Below are 17,567 nucleotides of genomic sequence, written 5' to 3'. Positions count from 1 at the left end.
GTAGCAAATAAAACTGTCGTAAACTTTTACAATAGCTCCCATTCCACGATAAGAGTGCAAAAAACAAAAAACTCAAATTATAGTTTTTATAAGAAGCCTCTTTTATGGGGGGCGTATAAATTTTTATCGCTGCACGTGTTCGAGAAACAGTGTTCGGTTTTATTCTCACCACCGCCGTAACAAATATTCCGTTCATCTTGTTATATCCGAAAATGCATTATTTTTATCGTTTGTCTTAAAAAACATAAACCAAAAATTCTTAGCTGTTCTTCGTAAGCAGAAGTGCGCAGTTTCGCAATTTTGAAAATATTCACGGTGAGCGGATAAGGGGAAAATTATCCCGTAAGGTGTAACTTAACATTTAAGTTAATGTTTAAGTTAATTATTAATAATCAAATTTATGCATACATTGCATCGAAAACTGTCTGATAACTCGCAAATTACCGCGACTAGTTAATGCAGCTATAGAATCATTGATTTTGATGAAGTTCGTGTATCTAACGAATCTCTAGTAGTTATACAACGTCAATTCAGATGGATAAACAAACCTGAATTACCAATGAAACTCTAACTTGCGAAATACACGTACATACAATGATTTAAGGACTAATGTTCTTGTTTTGGTAACTAAATATATTCATGTTATAAACTCACCTGTTGAAGTGTTTCCGAAAGGCTCCGCTGACAAAATATAAAGCCACTGGGTTGGCACATGAGTTTAAGTAGCACAGGCAAAAACCCACAATTCGTAGGTAGTGCCAAAAGGGGGTGTAGTGTTCATTTGGATTTTCGTCGAAGTAGAAGAAGATCATGAAGGCGTGAAGAGGTAAGAAACACACCGCAAACACAGCCACGAAAGTCAGCACTGTGATTGCCACCTTTTTTCTTGCTTTTATCTGAAACAAATAAAAGAATTGTCTATATTTATTGTAAATGGTTTATATGTATTATAGAATCTTTTTATAGTTCCTCATAAATAATAGTCTAATGAGGCAATATTTATTGAACGTGACAGTCAACGTATGTTTCCATTGCTTCCAATGACCCTACTGGGAAAAATGGACGTTTTAAGATCAATAAAGAATCTAAAAAGGCGCATAGAGTTGTGCTGGGAAGTAGAGGGTGACCCCTTTCGAGAATCTTTCACAATTTCTTTATTTATTTCTTGTTATTTACAAGGTACCCTCTGCAAAACCAGAATTTTTGACATTTACACCAAACTCCAAAACTGAACCTTTACTTACATCATCTTAATCAAAAATTAAGACCGAATGCAAAAATGTGAAAATCTAGATAGCGTCTATAAGAAGAAATAAAGTTGGTTATGGTTATAGAAAATCTAAACGTCGGATTTCAAATATAACATCGCTTCGTTGTAGAACAGGAAAAACTGCAATGGTGAAACATAAATAATTTTGAATTACTTCGTCAAATAAGTTAAGAAAAAATAAATATTTTTCTTTAATTTCAGTTTTTTTTAATTTCCCGAAAGCCATCGGAATTTTTCAAATTTGAAAACAATTGATTCGTTGCACGACTTTACTTTAATTTAAACGACCTCATATTTTTTATGGCTATCAAGATCTCCCTGGTTGAACTCCCGAAAGGCTAATATTTCCCCTCTACGAATAACAAGGAAAACCTACTTACTTATGACACAGAAATGTAATATATGAATACGTTCCATCTTTATTCATCTCACTCCTAGTTAGGTGCTTGCTCTACTTTCCTTAAATTTCTGTCTTCGTGTTACCTTTTAATGACGTTCCTTATGAAAGAAGAGGATAGTTTTCTCGGTAGCTTTAATCATACTTTACATAATAGATAACTCCTTCGGCAATTGGGTAATAAAATTACAGTAGAAGACTTCTAAAGAGTCGTGTGTCAAGAAATCTGTTAAAAAGGTATCTACCAAGAAAACTTTAGTATTAAAAAAAAATTGTATTTCTATACTTCCGAGATATTCAGATCCGTTAGAAACTGTTCTGTCTTCTCAGATATCCTAATTTGACCCTGCTTGACTTTTTTTATGGGGGTTTTTAAACTAAAACGTTTACAAACAAAGACCCTTTCGCGACGTCGATTATTCTCGAGAATGTGTTTTAAGCATAAGTGCACAAGCCATCAAGAATTCGATGACGGAGGTTTCTTGTTTCTAGAAAGACAAGTACACGGAAATGGAGTTTTATTTTTTAGCAGTTGCCGAAAAGGCAACATTTTTGTATTATTATATCCAATGTTATCTCATAAATCAAATTCCCATAAAAAATGTATGTTTTGAAATAAGTATTGTTAATTTTTTTATACTGTTCTATGAAATAAAATTTTTCTTCAAAGTAAATTCAAAACATTTCCTGTAGAGGGGAATTAGGGACGGAATATGGCTAGTGATGGAAAGCTGCAGTCAAGCCTGAACGACACTATTGCATTACACAGAGAATTTCCAGCTAACACCGTTCCCTCTAGCAACTGCACCGTATTAATTTTTCGAATTTAAGCTTGGTGTTATTTCTCTCTTGTTGTTTGAAGAGTTACGACGAATGTTAAATTAGATTAAGCTGTGAAATTTAGAGGTCAATAAAATCCGTTATGAAATTTCGTGAATTGGAGCTTGTACCAAAAATATCTGGAAAAGTCGAATGTTCCTTCAAATGTTTTCATTTTCTCTCGGATTTATTTCAAGGTATATTAAATATGATTTACACTTTATTGATGCAATATTTTGCTCGCTACAATGTAGGGGTAGCAATTTTGTCTTCTTAAGCTCCTAATTTGATCCCGCTTTCTTAATTACTACGTGCCGAAACTTCTATTTTGTATAATTTTCATTTCTTATCTTCTGTTATCCCTGTCATCCCTAAATTAATCTGATTTAAAATAAAATATGCAAAGCTCAGGTTTCAAAGATCCTTTTTCCCTCCCCTTTATTGTGCCACTCAACTTATTCATTATATTTAAGTTCTAAATTTATGAAATCTTCTGGGTTTTGTATCCAGAAAAACTATTAAAATTCCTGAAGTTTTCGAATTGTTAATCGAAAGCACCTCCACTTTATGCCCTCGTGAAAAGAGCCCAATAGCGAGAATCTACATACCTTTACACATTTCAATAATATTTTCCCAATTTTTACAATGTGTTGGGTAGAGTTGTTTTATTTGCTTTTTTCTTGAACATCTCATTCGAGGAATAATATTTGCTTTAGCGGGAAAAGGTTGTTAATTCATAAGGTCCCAAATAGCTGAGAAGCTGATTGAGCAAAAAGTCGCCCCTCTATTTAGAATTAAAAGCGGAAATTTATTATTTATTTTCTTTAGAAGTTATTCCTCTAAAAGGACTCATTAGAAGTAATATCGAGTAATTACTTTGATTTAGTACAGCTCACTCAGGTGGGCTTCCAACCTACCCATAAAAACCTTTGTTTATTCAAAAGTGTACACGTAAATCCGTCTTTCCGGATCTTTATTAATCTTGCACGCTTGTATTTCACATTTTTTGTTCTTTGCTTGATCATGTATACCTTGGCAAAAGAAAAAACAGACATGCAAAGAAATCGCACGTATTATTGCAGCCATCAAAAAAGCAAACAAGCAATTCAATTAGCATTACTTATTTATTGATTAGCTCATCTATATACAATAATTAGTTATTGCCTGTTTATTTACTTCTTATGCGTCGAATTTCATACACTACTAATTTCATAGCTCCATGTATTAATTACATGTATAAGATTACATGACTTACCTGTCTATGCATACCCTGCAGCTCCCCAGGCACGTTCCTAGTGCTCATTATAAGGGATATCGACATACTAAGGTAGAATCCGAAGATTATCACCAGGGGAATAACGTAGAGGACCAGGAACTTTAACACCACCATCACTTTAGAGTAGGAGCCATTCAGCCAATCTTGTGGAAAGGGATAGCAGACTTCGAACATTTTGTTGCCCTGATCGTCCCAGAATTGTTTAATGTGAGACCCAAATAAAGCTGGTAATGAGCAGATGATTGCAAGAATCCAAATGCCAATGGCGGTTGCTACTGTTATTCTTGTGGCCTTTTTACCACCACCTGAAAAAATAAGTAATATCAAAAATAGTTTTCTATTTAATATTGCTGATGAAGTCGGTTTTATTCTTTTTGGCACAGATGGAAATAATGATGTGTTACGCACCAAGTGTGTAAAATACAGTTTTCCTAGAGAATTATGGTAATACTCTTCCGGACTATTAAGAAAGCCTTTTCTAGGTATTGGCCACTAGAGTTCAAAAAGAGTTTTCCGATTTGGCGAAAGGACGCTGACAAAGGTTTTCGTTCCAGCCTTTAATGAAAGATGAATTTCATTCTCAGTTACGTTTATCTGAGAACAACTCCTAATTGTGTGTAAAGCGTTATTCCCAAGTAAGATAAAAAAAAATGAGCACAAAAAATGAGCTTGGAAAAATAGCGTTATCGAATTTCTAATAACTCGAGAATGTGAATGAATGAATAAAACTCTCCCACAATCAAACCGGAAATCTGATCCACGGCTTTAATATAAGAACATAGCAAGCGAAGTTTTGGGCTTTGTGGGTGTAAGAGTCTTATATTAAGCTTTTACGTACAAAGTCTGAGGAAATAATTACATTTTCGAGAAGTACCGTTCGCAAATTGGAAAGAAAGCTCCAGGATGAGTGATTTTCTACTCATCCTCGCCTCGAAAATCGTTGAACAACGTATAGAATGAGAACGGAGGATTGATCGGGACCCACACAGGTACCTCTCAGGGAAAATAGAACTTTGTCATGGAGTGTACAACATGTTTATTGATTCAAATTCATGATTCTGTTACCAACATCGGGTTTTAATTTCTGGAAATAGCGAGCTCATTGGCAAAATTATCCTTGTTCAAATTGGAGTTTTAATTACAAATTAAACAAATAAACTGATAATTCCTATACCGCTGGCAAAACCCCTCAACTCTTAAAAAAGAAAATTAAAGAGCTGCGTGTGTGGCGTTTTTTTATAAATAAAATAAAAGAAAATATGAGCAATCCACTTTAAACGTTTAAAAGGTGTTTAAAATAGTGTTAAGTTACATGCAGTGCAATTCTGGTGCAATCACCAGCAGTTATTCCAATTTGCGCTATTCTAATTGTCCATCATTTCGTTAACATATAATCTTGATTTGACTTAATCTCGAACTAACACCTCTAACATTAGGCACATAATTCATTAAAAATGTTATGCATATTTTGACGTAGAAAAATATTATAAACGAATTGGAAAAAAATCGTTTCACATTTAGTTTAGCGGCTTACACGGCACAATTTCCATTTTACTCGCTCAATTTAGTAAAACCATTTACAGTCCACCAAATGGAAATCAAGCATCGGTGGTGTACATTGGAATTGATCTTTTCCGACTTAATTTATGTGTGTTATTTTTTATTCCCTTTTTACATCCACCAGAGGAGACGTTTTTGCATGTTTGAAGAGTATTGTTGTACATTTGAGGTTTCTAATCACGATTTAAAAGAAAATGGAGTGCACATGCCTTTCGTAGAAATCGTGAAAAATATTGGGGCACGTGAATTGCGCTGTACCCATTTTTTACTTCTCGCTTTACCAGTGACCCCGTCAGCCACGCTTTTGCTCCACATTACTCAGAATGCTCCCATCAAAGAGTTATTATACGGCCATAAATTCTCAAAGATGCGTGACAACTAAAATGAGAAAAAATTGGACAAAAGCGAGGTTCATTGTTATAAAACCATAAAATTTAAATGCCGCAATTAGAAAATGATAACGAGTCCCGTTAAATGTTTCTCGCAGTCCAACCCCCAGCCTCACCTGTAGTTAAATACGTTTTTCTGTTTATTACTACTACTTTACTATAGTATATATGTATAGAAAAAAATTAGAAAAAAGAGCATAACTTACTGCTTGTATGAAATTTCTTCAACGGGTCCACAATGGCGAAAAATCGATCTGCCGACAGGGCAGTTAAAGTGAAAACAGACACTCCGATGGAAATGTCTTTAGCTGTTTCTGATATTTTACAGATGGAAGCTCCCCATGGCCACGATTCGAGAGTATAAACGATCGACGTGAAGGGCACGCTGCTGATAATGACGAGGAGGTCCGCCAAAGCCAGTGAGAAGATATATCTGAAAATGGGAAATTGATTGTTTTCATGGAATTTGAGCTCGTTTTTTGGTATTATTTTTAAAATAGGTTGAGCGTCGTGAAGTGGAGCAATATATTTCGGGAAACTTTGTATTTCCAGTTCCAGTAAAATTAAAGTAACATAACTCTCTTCTTCTGCAAGACCATTAGTCAGCTCAGAACTTCGCACTAAATAAATAATTTTTGGATAAATGGTACTATTATTCCACTTATCGCCTTTTTATCGTTCATTTCACCTAAACCACCTTCAAATCCATGCCTTGCCAATAAATTTGGAATTTTCTAGAAAAGGAAATGGAATTCTCCTCCGCAATAGCCGGATAATTACGTTCCTCAAAAGATAAATGTATTTGCCGAACAGCTCTAAGACATTACTTTGTAAGATCAAATTTCACGGCAAAAGCAATAGTATGCTTGTTAAAAGCATAAAGTATTGCTATGTAGAAACAAAACAGTTTAATGAAACAATTTGCTATATAATGTTGTTTCCCATTCTAGCCCAAGTGCACTATATATTTTCAGCAGCTACATAGTTATATTCAAAACATAATTTACGGAAGAGAATAGGAGCTATTTGCAGCTGCACGCTACGTGAGCAATGTTATCGCTTTTTAGATCTTTCGGGTTCAAAGAAAGTTGAATCCCTTTAAATTGATAAAGGGGAACATATGAAATGATGCAGCAGCTGGAAAAAATTCTGTGATGAAATGCGATATATTCTATAAAGCGACAAGGAACGAGAGTTTTAAAATATTTTATTTTCATTTTATTATTTTATTTTATTACTTACTCTATATTGAAGTAAAACACGAGTATACCGTAAAGTAAATTTACCGCAGAAAAACCAAAGCAACATGTGCCAGTGTCAAAAATATATGTGGTCGATGGCAAGTCGCGACATGCGTGTGGTAAAAATTCTTTTTGTGCGTGTATTTCACGCAAATATTTAATTTAGCTTATTGAAGGCAACATATTTATTAGATATATGCCTATAGGAAATAGTTGTTTACCTTACAGGAGGGGTAAAGATATTTTTGCGCATGTTAAGTACAATATTTTCACTGAGCGAAAAAAATCGGGAGTATTCAAGAAACTTTTAAATAAATGCGTTCAACCGATCAAATTGTTTCAAGATTTAACAAGATATTCTGAGGAATAACAGTAGTGATAATAAATCGAAAAGAGAAATCCAATAAATGTGAACAAACCCCTGTTGTGTTTGGATAGACACAAATAGGCAAAAAAAGAAAAATGGAACAGAAATATCTAATGATGTAAGGAGTACTTTTAACGCGACTTTAATTGGCTTCCTGGGCTTTATGTTAGGTCTATTATTGGCTGGTGATAACAGAAGCTGTATTTTCTGTCTTTTTTATTGATCGATTCATGCCAGCGTTGATTTTGAAATGGAATTTATGTGGAATCCTACAATTATTGCCATCCAGGAGTATGGGGGCGAGTCTGCATAATGTAAATTATTTAGTCATCTAAAACTATCTAATCATTCTAGGATCAGCAAAAAGACAGAGATCTGACGGTTCAGTTCACTACGTTCCTCTCACTAGATGAAGGCTATATGATAAATGTCTTCTATTCTTCAAACCAAAATAAATTCATCCTCATAAATCATAAAAATTGCTCGCTCTCACCTACATAAACTACTTTCATTTCCGAAGACATGAAATATGCAAAGACGAGAACTGAAATTCCGTTTTGTTTACATACTAACAAAAAGTGTAATCGTGAATGTAAATACGTACCTCGAGTGTGGGCGATTTCGCAATTTTTCCTTATGAATAAATGAAAACCTACAGAGGAAATTGTTATACTCCAAAAAAATTCGAGTAATTTTTTAGATTTATTAAAATTTAATGTAACATTTTCTTCTTGATTTTCGCACTGCTTACATCGGAGGATGCTGGCTGAACACTTCATCCATCCAATCCAAATAAAAAATAAAATAGTGGAATAGGGATAATTCTGTTTTAAATTTCATTTCATTATGCCCTTTGTGCTGACTAGGGTGGACTTGAAACTTGCATACATTTATTGGCTTCAGTTTGATTAGAATCAATGGAGGTATTTATTACTGTTATTATTTACTTCGTTTGTTGATTTATTTATAATTCTAATTTGCCTTGTGTCAGGTTTCCTATTATAGGTGGGGAGTACTATTGCGAAAATATTTTGGCATTTTTTGCATATAACTTTAATGTGGACATGGAATATTCCGAATCTATTTTTCTCGAGTGCTCATCATGAGGAATATACACGCAGCACCAAATTTAAAGGAACAAATATAGAATCTAGTTATTTTCTTTAGAGTGTACATAACGTAAATATTTCCCCGACAATTTCTTTATGCGAAATTAAGTGAAGTAATTGAGATGTGTTTTACTAAAGTTGTACCGTGTGGAACTTATTGAAGAGAGAAACTCGAAGATGTCACACTCTAACAACATACTGAATATTATATATAATATATAATTTTAAAGAAAATAACTTTATTATACATTTTAAACTTCATTAATCATTTTTTTGTTTTTTGTTTCAATAGTGTGTGTTTCCTCCTCGAGCCTTTGCAATTACAGTCGTCTTCCCATACTTCTGATGAGACCATCGAGTACTTCTTGAGATAATCTATTCTATTCCTCAATCAGTGCAATTCTTGCTTTTTCTCATTGTTGAACAGCTGGAATTCTTGATTTCAGCATTCAAAGTTATCTAGATATAGTCTATAAAATAACAAAATTAAGAACTAAACAACATTTACAATCTGTTCCTTTAAATTAGCCAGTGTGTGTGCCATATTACTCGCGATATACAATAGAAAAAATTAATTGAATGATTAGATTTTAGTATAATTAATTTTTAACTATTTTAAACAACATAAAAAAGTAACTTTGTCGTGGTAATATTGCCATCACTTCAATTTCAGCTCTATCCTAAGGCCGCTTCTGAGGACAATTTATCTTAAACAGCTCAGTTAATTAATCTAATTAATCTTGTTGATTGAATTAAACGAAACAAGCAAGATTGATTGCTTTCATCACAATTACACATGCATTACATACTCACAATTTTAGACAGAAGTTTTCTCTGTAGTTTCCATATAAATAAAGAATCTGACAACCAGAGAGGTCTATTTGAACGTTTCTAAAGAAATTGACTTGCAGTTAAAGTTATCAGGACATTAACAAATAGGCTCTAAAAATTTAATACTTTTTTTTCGTTAAATTAACTTCTCAGTGCTAAGGTATTCAGACTTCAATCTCTCGGGGGTCTAATAACACTAATATCAAATAGGTAATTAGGGTTACTGTTCTTAAACCTAGTTAGTTGCCTGTGAAATTAAGGAGGGTCAATCTAGTTAACCACAGGGCGTCATTCTCCATACATAAGACAAATTTTAGGTCGTCGATCTTAAATTTAGGGGAAGGTAATGCAATGGTTCAGCAGAATGTTGATGAAGATTTTTTATTAAGAGGAAGGACACCTTATGTGATAGAAAAAGAGATAGTTTTCGTATTTCTAATGTGAAATATGAAGAGAGCTTTCCAGGTGCGCGCTGTCTGCATTATAAGTGGCCGTCAAAAATTAAGAGTCTTTATTCAACCAAACATTTTTAGAAGTGTTTTTTCTCTCTAAAATGGTGAGGACGAACCTCTACTGTCAATTTCTGAGATCAAATTACGTTTCGGTTAGCACCTGCAAAAAAATTTTAAACAACGCTACGGCCACTGAAGTCAGCCACTTCATAGTGACCTATTAAACTTTAAAGTGCCAAAATAGTAGTGGTCAGCATCGCATATATTTTACTTAAAAGCGGCAATTAATTTTAAGAGATAAGATTGTGCAAAGACTATGAAAGTGGCTCCATTAGAGACTTTCATGATTCTTTTAGCGCTGTTAAACGGTCATCTCCCAAAGAATCGCCTCGCAAGTATATGTGTCTTTTTTTCAGGCCACGTGAACCGAAATTTAAATTATCATCGACTGACCAGTTCCCTTACAGTAAAGTCGTTACTGCTAGAATGAAATGCTGTCAATTGTGGTTAATACGGAACTACCTACTTACCCCACAGAGGCAGGATTGTATTTCAATTTCCATAGACGTCGACAGAGCCAAATTGCTATTTCACTTGATCACTATGTTGTCCTTTGAGTTAAAATGTGAATGGCTCTAGCATTAAATCGAGACACGTGCGTAAACCTGATTACTCCACTATTCAAGTTGAATTGAGAGTAAATTTATTTCTACTTTCTATGTAACAATTTGACTCCCACATCCTGTATGGGAAAACATAAAACGAGTAATCCTTATTATTTCGAAGCAGCTTAATTGCAGCCTCACATAGGTTGTAATTAAGCTAATACGATTTTAATTTTGCAAAAGTCCATTAGCTGTTGGATAGCAGGGGTATTCATAATCTAATGAATAAAATACTTTGAAACGTTGGCATGAAAATTGAGGATAATTTTTAAATTCCAGAGGATTATTTTTAATCTATTTTACATTCTCAACTGGAAAAGTGATGGAAAGTTTCTCGATTAGTAATTTCAGCCTTTGAAGTGAAAACAAGAAACTGGGCCACAGCACGAGATGTCTAATCTAGTAGCTTTTCTAGGCGATAATCCTATTAAACTTGTCAGGGAGAATCCAGAAATGCCATTCTCGAACGTGGGTTGAATAAGGACCGAGTTAGTTAAGAGTTTCTTTGACCGCTATTATTTCAAGGAACTGTTTAGTGTTTAGACCGCGTCGCCAGTGGAAATAAATCGTATATTTAGTTCCAAAGCTTCTCTCCTTGTAAATTCAAGTCATAGTGTAGTGGTGGAATTTTATATGCACTAATACAAGTGTTGAGGTTCCTTCGATAAACGAAAACCACGAAAACAACAATTTGGTTTACGAAAGTGGACTGTATTAAATTTCACTTATATAAATAATGGTAAAGTATTGGTCTAAGTATGAAGTGGGAGTTTGCTTAGTTGGGAAGATTACGAGTTACGTTTACGATCACATGTCTAGAGCGAGCACTGGTCAAAGAGAGCAAAATTACTGCGATCATCCCTTAAGTACTAAACCCGAGGAACTCCACCCAGGGGCACACCAATACCAGACGCCATTGCGGGCAATGGTCGCGCCTAAGATCATAAAATCGCCGCCATCTGGCAAATACCTATACAAGTCGCTTTCATTGAAGTATTGCGATCCACCGAATTGCGGATCGCGGCAAAGGTCCAATTTAGAAAGCTTCCTTTGACTAGTAGCGTATTTCCCAGATATAAAGAGCCCTTCGATATGGCCTGATGGGTACGATGGTCTGGCGCCCAGATGCAATCCTTCAAATACGTATCGATGCCCATGGGCGTAACTTAAGGGATGAAAGTACAAAACAAATTAACTAAGCAAACTACGCCAAGAAGCAATAACCTAAAGTCCTTAACAACAAGTAATTTTCTTTTTTAATACAGCAGTATTGATTCTCAAGTTGTTTGCTCTCGGTAAAATGAGGCCTTCAGAGAATTTGAATCCGCTTTACCAGATAATAATAATGGAAGCCCGCAAAAAATATATTAAATAATATTACCTAGAAATAAGCCCGTGTTGTACAGTTTTCATGTACAAAAACTACAAGCTTTATAAGCTGAAAATCATCTCCAACGATTGTTGGTCCTATTCCATTGCCTCCTCGGTTACCCGATTTGACGCCTTGCGATTTTTATTTATGACGTGTATGGCATACACCAAGAAAATACGTGATATCGAAGATCTGGGTAACAGTATTGAAATAGCTACGATTGCAATTCGAGAACGGGATTTTGTATTTAATAACCGAGCGACAACTGCGAACTACTAATGTATAATGGATAATTGCTATTTACTTAAAAATGTTTTATTGAAAATTGTTAATTAATAAATTGTTGAAAAAATCATGTTTATGTTATTATGGTGTTTTTGATTTAATTTGGTCCTTTTAAGGTGGTTAGCCAACTCTTATAAAATCCGAAAACTTCAAACACCCTGCATAAGTAAATTATATTACACAGGCCAGCAATGATACACGTGTATGTACTTATTTTTCTCTTTTCTGTTGCAGCTTGGAAAAGAAAAATTGCATAAACATATTTTTCACAGATCAGTGCGATGAAATCCCTTTTCTAAGCATTTCAACAGCGGGGCTACAACATTCTCGTTATGTACATATTTAAACATATGGACCATAAAACTCATCTTTCTGGCTTTAAAAGCGCCTCCCATATCGTTTACACCTATATTACCCATTCCATGCGAACTTTCCCGTGATATGCTTCTAATGATGGAAATTTTCAACTGGAGTACCTGCTTTAGAAAACATCCCTAGCAAATTTACGGAAACATTACGAAAGGATAAAACTTTTATGTCGGTACTTCATAGGTCGACTTCCAAAGACTAAAATAAAGAGAAGACATTAGGAGGTGCTTGGTCTGTTTATTGGCGCCAGTGTAAGCGCAACTATTAGTGCCAATAAATCAAATTTAAAGCCAACTGTGTTTAACATTATTATTGGTGTTAGTTTTCTGGAGGGTGTGGCAGTACACTGACGCCATTACTCGTATGGATAACTTTGTTAAGATCAGTTGAACTTTTTGGCGCCAGTGATTACAGTGTGTACTGGTGTCCATTAACCATGCATGTGTAAACACTGCACTACTTGTATAAAATGTCTCACTTGTGTTTGACAACACTCACTTATTTCATAATACAACGGACTTGCATTTATTATTTTTTTAAAGCATAAGGAAGTGTTTAATTAAAAACTTGGAACAAGAGAAAGTTGTCGCGGCCTAGTCGCGAGGTTCTGGCTTTTTAAAACGCAGTTTTAATAAAACTGGACTTTTTCTAAATAAATAGTCCTGACTGGAGCAGAAAGAGCCAATTACTCTACAAGAGCCAACGTCATTAATATCCAAGGATTCCCATTTTCTTCAACTTTCCCTTGTTTTACTCCGGCTTAATTAATATCGCAAACATTTTTTTAATAAGTGAGAATTAATGACAAAACATAAAGGTTAGTTACATACAAATACAAAATAATAATTCCTCGCCCACCATGAATAAACTAATTAGGATAAAGCAGATCAAAGTTACAAATTTGAGCACTTTGGATAGAATCTTCTAGGTGGGCGCAACTGATTTCCCAGGAAGTTTTCTCCTTGAACTTAAATCACATTAAACCACCAATAACACATTCTATAAAGAAGTTTCAGGAAAATCGATGGCGCAATTTTCTTCTCAATCAAGTTCCACTACTTACGGGCAATAAATATTCCAGTCACAAGCGAACTGGACAGGACCCAATTGCTCAGATGCTCTAAATTAGGCCTAACTAACCAATTTATTACGCTAATACCTTGAACGAACTGTTAACCCAATAATCAGTGTCCCAGATTCAAATACTTACGTGTTAGGAACATTCCTCATAGTCCTATGTCTCAGGAAAATGACGACCAAAGTGCCATTTCCCAAACATCCCACTACGAAAATGATAAAAAATACCACTGGGACGAAATAAGTCTCTGGTCGTAAGTGTAAGGGATTGGAATCGGTATTGCTGTGATTCACTGTCATGTTTTTCACAAAATCACTAGAGTCCACGTTGCTGAGTATTATGGAAGTATTCATGTTTTTTGGAGATTTAGTACGTAATTAATGGACTTTCGATGTCCCGATTGGGGAGTCAAGAGTGATTGGTTTAGCGAAATTCATCCTAGGAGTTGCCTGGTCAGTGGTCAGTCTGTAAAAAATAGGCATAGATTATTATGCATGTTAGTCGCAATAAGGAAGAAATTAGACAAAAATTAATTATTTTATTGAAATTTAAAAAACGTAAAAATTAAATAATTGATAACCAAGTGTAAAACATACATTTTGTTCGTACAAAAGGGAACGCGAAATAGCGACTTTATGAGGACTTTTACTAGTCAGTTGCTATGAATTAGCTTGGTTTAGTTAAGTCGTGACGTTTATTTATTTTTTCTGCTGATTGGGTCTAACTCATTTAATTCTGTGTTCTTTTTAACGTTTTTGTCCAGGCCACTTTTAAGGCTTACTGTTCTCACAAGTCTTAAGACGCGCAAAGAACTGCAGATGCGGTATAAAACGTATTTTATATTACGATTTCTTAAAATGTTCCTATCATGTAACTATGTCGGTTATTGATTTATTTTTTCGACATCAAATTATATTTCTAACAAGTTAAATGAAAAGTAAAAAGAAGTCTGATGAAGGATGTTAGTAACGAAACACAAAATCTGGACCGGTTTTCATTTTATGCTACAGAAAATAATTCTACAGCCACTTTATCAAGAAATAGGTAAGTTTTGTAACCATTTATTCCAAATGTTGACAGTGACTCACGTTTCAAGCCAGATCTCATTTTTTACTCAATTTCCCCACTTATCTGCTTTATTTTATAAATAATTATGTACAATTTAATTCCTTATCTTTCACTAGTAATCAATTGTGACTAACAAAATCGCTGCGAAGCAAATTTGCTTTCAATTTTCATTGTTATACAATTTTTTATTGTTGTAATTTTCTTATTTCGTGATTATTGTACCTACTTCTGCGTGAACGTTAAAAATTACAGATTTATGCCAGGTTTTTTTTAATTAAAAATTATATTTTAAATATTTATTACGTAATTTTTAAACATCAACAATACTAAAACAGCCGTAAGGGAATATATTTCCAGCCTTTATTTGCCCAGAGTAATTAAAATTAGTCATGGAGAAAACTTGGATCTACATGGAACAATAATTTTTGCGGTGTCAAAACGGACTAGAATGTTGTTAGTTTATCAGTTTGAATAGAAACATAAGTAAAAAGTAAAAAAAAAACGAAAACGTAGAATTGTGGAAAACGGGATAAACTTGAAAAACGTAGGAAAGAAGGGAAGGAAAAAATTTCACCACCATTTTTAATTACTTATTTAATAAAGAGGTACTTTGTTGTCAGGTAGATATAATTATATATACTACGTGACAAAGAAAGGTAAACACCCATTAAAAACCATTTTATTTTGATAATTTTTTGCATGTTGACTTATCTTAAAAAAAGAAAGAAATGATCAAAATTTCAAGTTTATCTGTTAATTTTTTTTTTAGTTTCCATGGGTCGTTCCTTAAAAAAATTAAATTTTGTTTAAACATTTTTGTTCACATTTGCATCGCAACTTTTGTGAAGTGTGTTGCAATCGGTCATAATTTTTACTCATTATGCCTAGAGTGGGTAGAATTGAACAGATTCGTCAGCTTAGTGACTTTGAGAGGGGGCGGATTGTTGGGTTGCGCGAAGCAGATCTGTCGGTCAGAGAAGTGTCTAGAAGAACTAACAGATCCTTAGGAACCATAGTGCGGTGTTACCAGGTGTGGACTCAGGAAGGCCGTGGGTACAGAGCCAGAGGCACTGGGCGACTCAGAGGAACCACAGAGCGCGAAGAACATCGATTGCGACTTTTGGCTCTTAGAGACCGATTTAGCAGCAGTCGAGCTATTGCAAATCAGTGATTTGAAGAACATGGGAATAGGGTTGGTATGCGTACAGTATATCGCCGAATACGAAGTTTTGGCCTTTTGTCCAATCGTCCGCATTGGGTGCTGCCTCTCACTCGCGAACATCGATCTAACCGTTTACAATGGTGTAGAGAGAGGATTCAGTGGGACCAAGAATGGACTCAGGTGATCTTTAGTGATGAATCCCGCTTCTGTCTGGGGATGAACGACGGTCGGGCAAGGGTGAGAAGGCGACGGTGTGAAAGGCGAGATCCACAATTTGACAGAGAGCGTCATGTCCACCGTACTGTAGGCGTTATGATATGGGGTGCTATCGCATATGGTAGCAGGTCACCCCTAGTTTTCATTAGAGGCAACATGACTGCCCAACGCTATATCTAAGAAGTGTTGGAGCCATATATGATTCCATATTTTCGAACTATTCCGAACGCTATTTTCCAGCAAGACAATGCTAGACCTCATGTTGCTAGGCAAACAATAACGTTCATGGATCAACATCAAATCAACGATTTACCCTGGCCACCTCGATCGCCGGATCTGTCTCCCATTGAACATGTCTGGGACATGATTGGCCGCAGACTGTTGAATTTACAGCACTCTCCACAGACTTTAGCAGCCCTTACTCATGAAGTTTAGATTACCTGGAATGAGATACCTCAAGAAGACATTGACAATCTTATTAGATCCGAGCCCAGGCGTATCAATGAGTGTATAAGGAACCGTGGATGCTCAACACACTATTGAAAAAAAAATGAAGTTCTTCCTCTGATCTTGCTGAAAATGTAATCATTGAATAAGTATGTGGTACTGAACACGTACAAAAAAAATTATCAAAATAAAATTATCTTTAATGGGTGTTTACCTTTCTTTGTCACGCAGTATATCTTCTCTGAATTATTAATGTTTATTATAGAGGAAAGAGTAGCGAAGTAAACATGGTAAAATTGCTCTTTCCATTGACTCTAATGAAGACGATCACCTCATGCATTCCACAGAATGAAAATAATCATCTAAAATTGATATCCATTAAATCCTTTTATTCTTTACTCTTTACTGTAATTACTGTTACTTAATAATCCTTCTCGTTTTATCCTTTCTTTGATCAATAGGAATTATTAATCATGAGCTTGGTAAAGCCAGCACCGACTACCTCATACCTACACTTTAAACGACTTGTGATTTACTGTTATTATTTGTCCCGAGGGGTGCTTAAAGAGTATTTATTCCAGTATTGTCCCCAACAATTAAAATTTATTTATTGACTTCAACGTTCTAATTTTAGGTCATAAAGCCGACTACTTTTCCTGCGTCAAATACCTTATAAAATCAGAATATTTCATATTTATTATCGAGTTGAAAATTTTATTTAATTTCAACATGCGATCAAATTTGCGCAACATTTTTTCTCCTTGTTGCAGTAAGAAGCTTATTGCTGGGGTTAAACAGCGCACAACGCATAACATAACTTACAAGAATTGCATAAAGGATTAAAAAGATATAAATTTTGATATGTACCGAAGGTGAAGGGTAATAAATCAACTTTTTTGTGCTATGTATTGTGTCATGCGCTATGCACAGTACCAACTTAGCATATTTATATTATAAGTATCTCAATATGTCTAAAGAAAATACAGCGCGCATGTAGATAGTATCATTGCTTTGCATTGCATTTGCAGAAAAATTCCGCTAATTGCTTTGCCTATACCAAGCCTCATCGAGTTTAGTTTGTGAGATCCAATAAGAAAACTAAAACTAGGAAAAATATTTGAAAAGACAAGATTCTAGTGCCTCCTATTTTAAACTATAGACGAATGTTTTCAATTATTATTCCAAGAAGTGATC

At 34.7% G+C, this 17,567-nt stretch overlaps 1 protein-coding gene across 1 annotated transcript in view; it reads right to left on the bottom strand.

Moving 5' to 3' along the window:
• CCHa1-R (CCHamide-1 receptor) overlaps window positions 1-17,567 on the bottom strand; it is a 112,221-nt gene that overhangs the window by 54,436 nt on the left and 40,218 nt on the right. Inside the window, exons 2-5 of the mRNA XM_066393872.1 lie at window positions 13,613-13,945; window positions 5,918-6,144; window positions 3,742-4,067; window positions 655-896 (exon numbers count right to left, since the gene is read on the bottom strand). Coding sequence (XP_066249969.1) covers window positions 655-896; window positions 3,742-4,067; window positions 5,918-6,144; window positions 13,613-13,833 — 1,016 coding nt within the window. The 5' untranslated portion in view covers window positions 13,834-13,945. The remainder of the gene's footprint in view (window positions 1-654; window positions 897-3,741; window positions 4,068-5,917; window positions 6,145-13,612; window positions 13,946-17,567) is intronic.

Source organism: Euwallacea similis, chromosome 1 (assembly GCF_039881205.1).
Source record: "Euwallacea similis isolate ESF13 chromosome 1, ESF131.1, whole genome shotgun sequence".
Taxonomy (NCBI): domain Eukaryota; kingdom Metazoa; phylum Arthropoda; class Insecta; order Coleoptera; family Curculionidae; genus Euwallacea; species Euwallacea similis.
Note: the sequence above shows the minus strand (reverse complement) of the source record. Positions and strands in the feature narration are given on the sequence as shown.